The sequence below is a fragment of the Glycine max genome, chromosome 15 (assembly GCF_000004515.6).
Source record: "Glycine max cultivar Williams 82 chromosome 15, Glycine_max_v4.0, whole genome shotgun sequence".
Lineage (NCBI taxonomy): Eukaryota > Viridiplantae > Streptophyta > Magnoliopsida > Fabales > Fabaceae > Glycine > Glycine max.
In genome coordinates this window covers 3484295-3494805 of record NC_038251.2, presented here as the reverse complement: position 1 = coordinate 3494805, position 10511 = coordinate 3484295, and the positions used below count along the sequence as shown (strand labels likewise).

At 34.3% G+C, this 10511-nt stretch overlaps 1 protein-coding gene and 1 pseudogene across 3 annotated transcripts; both read right to left on the bottom strand.

Moving 5' to 3' along the window:
• Positions 1-2344: 2344 nt before the first annotated feature.
• On the bottom strand, positions 2345-7049 carry LOC100789073 (DNA repair protein RAD51 homolog 2). Of its 3 annotated transcripts, none has more exons than XM_003547460.5 (11): positions 6753-7049; positions 6220-6333; positions 5966-6118; positions 5733-5836; positions 5536-5599; positions 5387-5442; positions 4341-4421; positions 4136-4195; positions 3947-4038; positions 3598-3717; positions 2345-2799 (listed from the first exon to the last, which is right to left on the bottom strand). In XM_003547460.5, exons 1-11 carry the CDS (start codon positions 6834-6836, stop codon positions 2591-2593), a joined length of 1137 nt encoding a protein of 378 aa, XP_003547508.1. In that variant the 5' UTR covers positions 6837-7049; the 3' UTR covers positions 2345-2590. The 3 variants fall into 3 exon arrangements, with proteins under 3 accessions (XP_003547508.1, XP_006597304.1, XP_006597306.1); XM_006597243.4 differs by having other exon boundaries at positions 2629-2799; positions 3598-3602; XM_006597241.4 differs by lacking the exon at positions 3598-3717.
• Positions 7050-8381: 1332 nt separating this feature from the next.
• LOC112999701 (uncharacterized) lies at positions 8382-8479 on the bottom strand (annotated as a pseudogene).
• Positions 8480-10511: the final 2032 nt, after the last annotated feature.

Sequence of the window (10511 nt, the reverse complement as noted above, 5' to 3'; positions counted from 1 at the left end):
CATGTGCTACATAGCATTCAGGGAAAGTAAAGCTACACACCAATTGATGATCAACTTGGGAGTAACATTAGCTACAAAAGCCCAAAATTTGTTGTGGACATCTATTGGTGGCCTTTTAATTTAGATGTATATTCCACTATATACTTTTTTGCTCCCCTTTACACTCCATTTACACTCATCCCTTTGTAATAATTATTCAATCTCCACTAACGTTGGATTAGAATATTTCCATTTTTCTTACTGTGAGACGATTACGTTATAGAAAAGAAAGACAAATCTAATTATAGAAAAATAATGTTAAGTTTATGAAGATAATGTCAGTCCATATTTTGATTTTACATTAAATATTTGTGCTGATGCATTGGCAAATTTAGCTCTGTCCTCAAGAGGAGGCTCTGCTGATCTATGATAGGCAACCTCCTGAGATTAGTCAACTATTATTTTTGGGAGTTTCTACTCCTCAATTAGTTGCTTTGCAATTGGTTTTCTTGGGCTTTGGCCTCTTATTCCCAAAAAAAAGCCGGATCTATGACCCAATGTTGGATAAACTTATAACTTCAGATCCATGTTTTCGTCTCCGACCATGTTTTTTGGGGTGTTTTTTTTTTCTTCCACACTTCCATAATTGCTTCCTGCACTTTCCATATGCTTCCAGACTATTCAGGAAAGCAATATGGGAAGCAAATTCAAGGAGTGCAGAAAGCAATTGCCTGTTTTTGGTATGGATATATAATACTTGCGATCAGCAGTTCAACGTTGGGCTACTCCCAAAACAAGTTGCAAGTGTCCATGGTCCCTGTTAAGTTGGCAGATAAATCACTCCCTATTCTTTCAGCGCTCTTCAGTCCCTATTTCCCAAAGCAGAAGCGTTAACATACTTTTTGATTGAATATTTTAACACTTTTTAGATAGTACACAGTGGTTGAAGTCTAATAAAAAAGTGTGTTGAAAAAAGTGCGATAGTTAATGTCAGTAACAATCCCCTTCCCTAAAATTACATGGACAACTAGTTTATCACTAAAATTTTCTGCAAATGCAGGTGATCTGTTTGATGATATCCTTCTCTTTATCCACTATTGCTGGCAGCTTGGACTATGTGATTGTAACCAGACCTGAATTTTCATTTGCAGTGAACAAAGTGCGCCAATACATGTACTCACCATTAAATCTTCACTGACAAGATGTTAGGAGAAATCCTGCATCTTAGTGGCATCTCTTCATGCCTTCATGGTCTTACCCTCACTAAGTCTCCTACTTTTTAGGTTTTAACATCACTGCATCTTGTGATTATTATTGGGGCTCTGATATTGATGACTGAAAATTTTGACCTCGGAACTGCATCTTTCTTAGAGCTAACTTGCCATAATGGTCTTGGCAAAAGTAACATGAAACTCCTGATTTATCGTGATAATCTCTGTGCAGTGCAGTGCTCCTAGCTGCCAATCCAGTCTTACATTCCAGAACCAAGCATTTCGAATTGGATCTTTAGTGCTTGGCTTTGTCCAAGATAAAGTTCAGCAGGGTCAACTTGTTCATCACATTCCTTCTAATAAGAAGACAAACACAGACATTTTAACCAAACCTCTTCCCTTGAACTCTTTTCAGTGTTGCACAATCAAACTCAGGTCAGGGTCCACCCATCCTACCCCATGAGTTTGCCAGAGGATGAAAGTAAGACTTATCTAAATTAGCCAGTGCTGTCAGTTGTGTTAACAGAAATCTGTTAGTGGTCCTAACAAATGTTAGTTTTCTGTTAGTGGAGTTTGTTATATTTGTGTGATGTATAAATACCTGTGTGAGATCAAAATGTAAGAAAGTAAGAAAGATTCACTTCTTTTAAATATAGTTAACTCTCCCAAACTCTCTCAATTTATGGTTTTCGACTCTCTTTTTAAGATGCAACCATAGCTCTGATAGTTCGTTCTAATTGGCAAAAGCATATAACAAACTGACCTTATTATTGGTGCCTTACCATTTAAAAATTAAGGAAAGCATTTTTCCTGCATATTTTTCATGAAACTTGGAAAATTGGCAAGTCAGGATTTCAACTGTGATATATTAATCCAAAAGAAGACAAAGGAAAACCTAGGGAAAATATGTAACTTAAAATTGCATATTTTTCAACAATGTTTTCAACAGTGACTACATTACAAGGTGGGCAATGCGCTTTCACCATCAATTACCTTTTCATATCATGTAGAATTAACTAATGCAATCACTGACTAATGTGATATTATCGTTATCATATATACCAAATTTTAGATAATTTTGACATTCGAAAGCAGGTAATATAATCGTAGATGTTCCTTTATATTTTAACTAGCATATTATACACTCAAATAAATTGATCTATGAATTGTCAATTAATTCTTGAATTATATGAAATAATCCAGTTAGATTGACAAAATTTAACACACAAAGTTACCAAGACTTACAACTGACGTAAGTATACCAAGACCCCATTTTTGGCACATTTAATACAATAAATTTCCACCTGAACAAGAACTTTTTTTCCATGATGATCAAGATTATAGAAAAGAGGCTACGAGTTGTGGATGCCATTCAATTAAGAAGTTCTGGCTTTAACTTTTTAAGCATTTTTTGTACGCAAAATATATTCAGCGGAGCTAACGGCAAGAGTGCTCAATGACAAACCTTGGCAATGAATAGTGTTTATTTCTGGCCCTTTCATTTCTATCCCCTCATCATCCAGCAGAACCAACCCTGATGAAGTTATCTTGAAAGGGAAAGCCAGAGGAGCTGATATGGGAGATTTTGCTAACTTAATAAACCTTTGACCTGCGAGGAATTGAACTTTTGAGATTCAAATATGTAATACAGACACAATCATATATTTCAATAAACAAATGGTGGTTGCTAAAATAATCGTATATACTTGTATTGTGTTGGTAAGCTAGACCCAATTGTTTTTAAGTTGGCCTTTTAAAAATTGCATTACACCAGTATTTGACCAAGACACCCTATACATATTTGGTTTTTATCTTTTTTTTTTCAAAATCTCTTTTAAATATTTAAATTACAAGTTGTTTTGAATCTAACATAAGCTAATATAAATGACCAAAATCATTAATATAAATTTGAGTACAAGATGAGTGTTATGTATCAAAATTATTCAGACTCTGGTAAATTACAATATTTTGTGCTTCATACCTAACTCCTTTTCTCTTTTCATATAAATGTTATTTTTGCTTTCTTGAAGCTCGGATCACTTAATATTTTTTAACCAAAACTCGTCAGAATTTCAACCAAGAATGGAGACATTTAGTAAAAATCATCTGCATAACATTCTCCTTTTACAAACAGAATGAAAGATAATTAACAATAGATTAATTACTAGCCTCCCCTGATTCAAACAAATAATGATGTAGAGACTCCAAGGACAACAGAATTTGTTATTAAGTAATGTGTCTTAGGTGTCTTGGAAGTCATTCCTATCATCCTATGGCTTGAACTTACAACCTCTACCCAAATCCCCACCCACTCCAACAATTTAAGTCCAGGTGGTATCTACACAAGCACTTAAAAAACAATACATTTTGAAATAAAGAAAACACAAAACACAGCAAATTAATCAACCTGATCTGGCTTCAAGTACAAGGCGGATGGTCACAGCATGAGCCCAGTTAATTCCCAAAGCAGCAACCAGATGAGAATCATATGTGGCAGGATTATCTTTTATTATAGAGTGGCTTTGTGCTGCTTAAAAAGTAAATCTACTAGTTCAAAGCTATCTATACCCTTAGGGCTAATTTAATCAACTAAAAGGAAGATTTTTATAGGAAAAGAAATTATCTATTCCATTTTTTTATTTTCAATATGATAAATCTACTAGTTCAAAGCTATCCATATTTTCTTTCCCTATAAAAACCTTTCTCTTTTAGGTGCTTAAAATCAACCAATCCAAAATATAATTTGTTCATCATACCTTGAAAGGAATACATGCGAGATTCATCACCAATTTGAGATCTTACTTGATTAGTCAATACAACTGGAATTCGTGAAAATTCAGCAAGTGACCTAGATGCCTTCAAAATCAGTACCTCAATGAAGAAACATGTAGTTCCTAATTACAAAAATATTGCATGTAAAACAGTAAAGATGGTATGGTTCATACTTGATAAAAGAAACATGCCAACCCAATGCTTGTTGTCTAGAAGCCTCACTATCATGTTCACTGAACAGAAAATTTGAACAATTTTTATACATGAGACATTCATGACCAGGAGGATATTATCAGAATAATCACAATTTTGATGAACATTTGAACCGAGCATCCTTGACCATATTATTCACAATCATTCACCAAAAGCTAAGCTCACCCTAAAACTAGAGCAGCCATGCTATCAATGATGAGCAATTTCACTTGTTGTTGGAGGAGTGATACTCTGATCTGGTGCAAACTGACAGTATTAACACATTAGTATATTAATAGTTTCAGTTGTCTGACAGAAACCTAGAAAGAGGCAGAATAAAACAGGAGCTATGAGCCTATGACAGATCTTCTTGCATAATCTGCAGCATGTTATATGCAATGAGTTTGATACCGAAAATTTGTAGATTGGTTAAGAGTGTCATGAATCAGACACAACCTTTAAGAACAACAGAACCCCAATTGGCATAGAAACTAGTGGTGAGCTTTGCTCGAAAGAAAAGAAATTCCATATTTCCATTGATACAGTTTACTTAGAGATTTTAAAATTAAAGATTTATCAATGGTAAGTTATTTTCAGTTAACATGCATTTCTTTCCAACCAGGGACAAAAACAGTCTTGATAGAGTAGGTCTGATGTGTCAGTAACCCATTGCAACTGGGGAAGAGGACAAAATCAGATTTAAGAACAAAGAAAAGAAAGGCATTGACTAAAACCGTCTAGTAGCACTCCAATCCATTCTGAAGGCTAATCACGATAAACCATGCCCTTCTAAATGAGAGTTGTGCAAAAAGTAACTACCTCAGACACATACATAACCTACAATAATTAACAACCATTGAATCCTTTATTATATCAAAACAAGTTGGTCTTCTTTTTTTTTTTTCTTTTTCCAAAGAGCAAAACTATAAATTTATCCCATTTTGCTTGCCTTAGTTTTGCTATGTCCTTCTGAATTAAAGCTTTGATATTTTTTTTTACCATCCTCTAGTGTTCATAAATTTCTTCAAATTATTGCCTCAACTTTTTAAGACTGCATGGGTTTCGTTGTACATAAACTTAAACATCAGTAAGTTCTCATCTTTTGAACCTATTTAATACAGCACGTCATTACCTAATTGTCTTATAGTTCTTAGATATCCTTCGGTTGATTCTGTTTACCATCCATGCTGTTGCTGGGAATAACTACAACAAATTCATGTGGAAATTCTCACCTCTCAGCGAATTCAGAAAGTGATGTAGGATGCAAAATCAGAATTCTACCGGCCATCTGCAATATGTCAAGTAAAGAGATAATCCTGATGAAGTTCGAATGGGATAGAACACCCAAACAAGAAAGGAAAAAGAGAAACAACCTGCATACCTCCTGTGCCATTCCCTTCTTGAGAAATATCTCAGGAAAACTGTTTATTCCAATCTCTATCAATCTGAGACAAAAAAGAAAAAGTAAATTCAATAGTGGAAGCTACTGTAATTTTTCTTCCATCGAAACACATAACCGTAAATAACATCATACAATTGAAAAAAAAAACAAATACATTGTCTGGAAGCTTCAACTACCTTTTTGACCTAAATTTGGATTCAACATCGATATATATCACACGGCCATCTAAGCCTCCACAATTTGTGGGCAATGAAGCCAGCAGTGAGAGCTTCAAGCAAAACTGCGACATAAAATCCACTCATCCCAGTCAACGGTTACAGAAAATATACTCGAAACTTCACCATAATCCAAATCTTAAAGGCATCCTGGTATGAATATAAATATGTTAAATGTTACAAAACCAAAATACCTGAGTTTTGCCAATTCCTGCTGGACCAACCAACTCTGTCAAAACACCAAACGGTATACCACCGCACAAGGCTTCATCCAAACCTTTCAAACGAGTGGAAAGATGACCGGCCAAACTCTCATTGAGTACTCGCTGCTCCAACAGAAGTAATGCCTATAAAGTATTACCACAAGATTCAGTAATTTCTGGACAAATTGGGAAAATAATAATAATAAAATCTAAGAGGAAAGAAAGTAGAGCGTGTATATCTGTACAGTTTGGCACGGTGGACACACGACTTCACTAACATGAGCCATTGCGGATGTTACTTCTTCCTTCCCAACGTCCAGCAATTCCATCAACTCAAATTCAGTGTGAGATAATGCATCCTGAGATTTAAGGGGGAAAAAAAAAGAAATAAGAAAAATGCATCATTATTTTCAATTGAATCGAGGTAACTGAATAAAAAAGACAAGAAAAAAAAACGAAGGAGATATAAGGTTGGTTTAGCGGTGAAGCGAGAAAAGAAGGGGAGGTCGAATGCTCCGCTAACAAAAACTAACCATACTAACAAATAACATTTGTCAATAAAAAAATGAAGTTCAAATCCGCGATTCTAGTTACAAACAAAGACCCTAGCTATTTAGGCTGTGCATATATAAAGAATCAGCGACTAAACGGACAGGTATTTCGAACGCGCGACGAAGTTGAAGTGATCAGGATCTATATTCTGATTAACAATTAGGTGAATGATTTAAATTCGAACATATATAGCAAAGTTTCTGAGCAGAAGGGAATGATTGGTTACCTTGGCGGTGATAATGTTGCGAGCAGTGAAGATATTAACAATGGATTTGGGCAATCCCATCTGGTTGATGAGCTTGTTCGCCATTTTTCGCTACTTTCCTTTCCTCTCTCCCTGCTTCCCGCCAAAACCAGACGCTATTTTTGGGGGCAACCAGCGTCCAGCGTTACGTGCCCTGTTTTTTATTTTTTTATTTATAATCACGTGCCCTATTTATTTAGGTTACATTTCATTTTCGTTTTTTTATTTTTTTATTTCTTTGGTATAGAGCATAGGCAGACAGTATAGTTCCTCTTGCGTTTATCTATTTACAAAATGTAAAAAAAAAGAAAGGAAAGCATTAACAACTAAAAAAAAAGAGATTATTATTGGAAAAGAAACTAAATAGTGATTGAATCATTTAATATTATTCTTATGACAGTGAATTAATAGAGAGGGGATCAATTGATACTATGTCAATGTGTGTAAAATTTTTATACTTACGCCTAATAGACTAAAATTGAACTTTTCAAATTTTAGAGAGGAAAAAAATATATTTTGCTTTTTTATCTTTATGATTAATATTAATATTTGTTAAAGAAATAATGATGTGGTTAACGATATTTTATGTGACTTTACAACGTAGGTAAAGTAAGTCATGTGTATAATGTCATATCATCATTTTCTTTTTTTTTCAATTTTTTCTTATATATGATTGAATATTAAAATCAAATAAATTAAATATTTTTCATTCTTATAAATATATTAGTTTTTGTTTTTAGTTCTTATAAAATATTTTTTTATGATATTTGTAATATCTAAACCTTTCATTTTTTTATGAATCTTGGCTAATACTCTCCCTTGTAAAAAGCACACGTAAAACACCCACAAGCACCCATATGAACATTGTCTTTTTTGCTGTATTTGTTTTTATGTTGGAGCAGTAAAAAGCAAGTTGTATTGGAGCAGTTCAAGTATAGTCCGGACAAGAGGTTTGAATAAAGTGTGTTTGTATGTGTAATGTAGTGACTTGTGAGTAATAGTGACAGTGACACCATTGTCATGGAAGTTCGTTGGATTTCAGGGGGTTGATGTAAGTAATGCACTGGCTCAAGCTTGTTCATTATGCAAGGGATTAAACGTGTTATTTTCTCTGCAGCAACTCATTAAATACAATAAGGGATCATATAAAGAAACATCCTCCAGAGCAATTCGTAGAGGTGGGATTAGACTTGGTACTTTGGTTCTATCCAGGGCTTGGGATGTATGTTGCTTTTACTTGCTTTGGTGTGTTGGAATTTAGAGAAAAAAGAAAAGGAATTGATAAACTGCTAACATTATTTTTATTACAAAATTTGGAAAACTAGGGGCATAAGATCATTTTTCTTTCCCTCAAAAAATTACAACAAAAAATGTTTATTTTTTAAGTTTCATTTCAGCCACAAAATTTAGTCTTAGCAAAAGTTTTAGTAAGAATGATCATGTCAGTCACATAATGGGTCCCAGCAACAAATTCCATAACTCTTATGAAGATAGACAAAAACACACAACTCTTCTGGCACCATGGATCAAGAACAAGACAACACATAACTATTCTGGCACCATCGATCAAAAACTAGACACCACAGGAAGCCCATTATATTTTGGCCAAACAAAGAGCCCCAGTAGCAAGCCACTGTGATGGTATCAGATATTAAACTGATAATAACAGATACTACACTTAATCTTATCCAAGAGACCGAGAATGACATGCTTTGAAATGTATAAGTATTCAACTTATATACAGTGAGCTTCAGCTGCCTGTCAAAGTTCTGACAGATGTGGGACTTGTTTACTTGCGTCAGATGGTCCCATCATCCCCACTGCCCAGCCAAGAGCAACAGGGTTAAAAATTTAAATCAGCAATTTGATCAAACGTGAAACTAATAACTGATTTCAAATACATTATTATCTTCCAAGTATTTTACTTGGATGTGTTACTATTACCTACTATGTTGATTCTTCTACGATACCTTGCTAACCATCATAATGGATGGTTAGTACTGATAGGACTGGTTCCTGCCTAATTAAGTTTTAACTAAGAGAACATGATCTATTTGTGAGTATTTATTTCATAAAATGCTTATCCATATTGTGAATTAAAGTTCATGCAAGCTATTTTGGAACAATGTCAGTCCAGCTACGTCTTGAGTCCAGATTGTTGTTGAATAACACTAACTGCGAAGAAAGAAACGAAAATGGCAACAATACAATTTTCTCCGATTTCACTTGTACTATGGATCCATATGTTGAACCTTATGCATGGTCACAAGTACCTAGGATGAGGAGGAACTATGTATGCATATATTGGATCCTTAAGACTGGGAACAAGCACACCATTGAAAATGACAAACTTGCAATCATATGAAGCAGCCCCATCCGACTAGCGATGAGGAGTTTGTTATATAGCTAGAAGAGCATGATGTACAATCAGCAACCACTAATCATTCAAGATACTAGTGTTTTAACAGTGGTATCAACAACATAACCTAGGAGAGTTTGTTGATGTTTTGATGCTTTTTATTTTAAAATTTAAAGAAAAGTGGATAAAAAGTCCTGTCGTTGGTCACGGTTATTCATCTATTTGTTGGCATCCAGCAAAGTCTACTAAAAGTGTGGTGTTATTTTGGTAAATGTTTTCTGATGGTACACCGATATCTTATCTGTGTAACTATACTCGTGACAATGAAATTGGAATGGCTCAATGGTTAAACATGTAATTTTCTCTGCAACTACTCATTTATGAGGATAAGGGAGCATTTAAAGGAACATCCTCCAGCAATTTGTAAAGGTGGTATTCAAATATTGGCTTTGGTCTTTATCTTGGGATGTATATTGTTACTCATCATTCCTCTCGTTGGCATATGCAGTATGCACACGTGTTAATGCTCTTTATCCTACTTCCTTTGCTTTTAACTTGAGTTTATTTTGCATCATCTTCACTATCTTGCTATTAATGCTAAGGCTTGCTTGCCTTTGTACCGAACAATGGAACCTTGCTTCAGCAGCTAAGAGTAACATATCAGCACAAGAGTTAGCTTCTCTATAAATGTGGATTATTCTTACTCTCCAATAATCAAGCTTTAATAAATTTCTATAGAAAAGATAAGATTATGTTCATCTAGTGATGTAGCAGTTTTGTTATCTTTTAATTAGCTATTGTTTACTGATAGGATTTCTGTTTTATTTTTTAGTTATAAGGAACCTTATATCACCTTCATATTTTGAATTAGTTTGTTAGACTTAGATCGGTCCGCTGTCTATATATACCAGCTCCTTGATGTATTTGATCACTATAAGCAAAATACAGAACACGTACTTTCTGTATAATTCATTAGTTTCTGATTTCTTCTACTAGTAGTATATTCAATATCTTTATATGCCTATAAATAAGACAACTACATATTGTAATGTATGCTATTAAAAGATAACTACAGAACCCCTTTTTTAAATGTTACTCCTCCAACTATTTTCATTGACAGAGTCATAGATTGATCTGTAAACTAGATCTTCTTAGCTGTGATCTTGGGAGACAACCATACATTCCAGCTTGCGGCTTTTGAATAAAGAAAGTTGACTTGTATAGTGCCGTGGCGATTGCTCTTTTGTCAGTTTCAGAAGAATCAGAACTCATCATAAATAAAGAGGATAGAGTCGATAGACTTTATACTAGGTAAACTCTGAGGAAATTGTCACGCTGCATAAATTAGGCACGTGACTTTGCATCATAGCCAATAGCTGCCA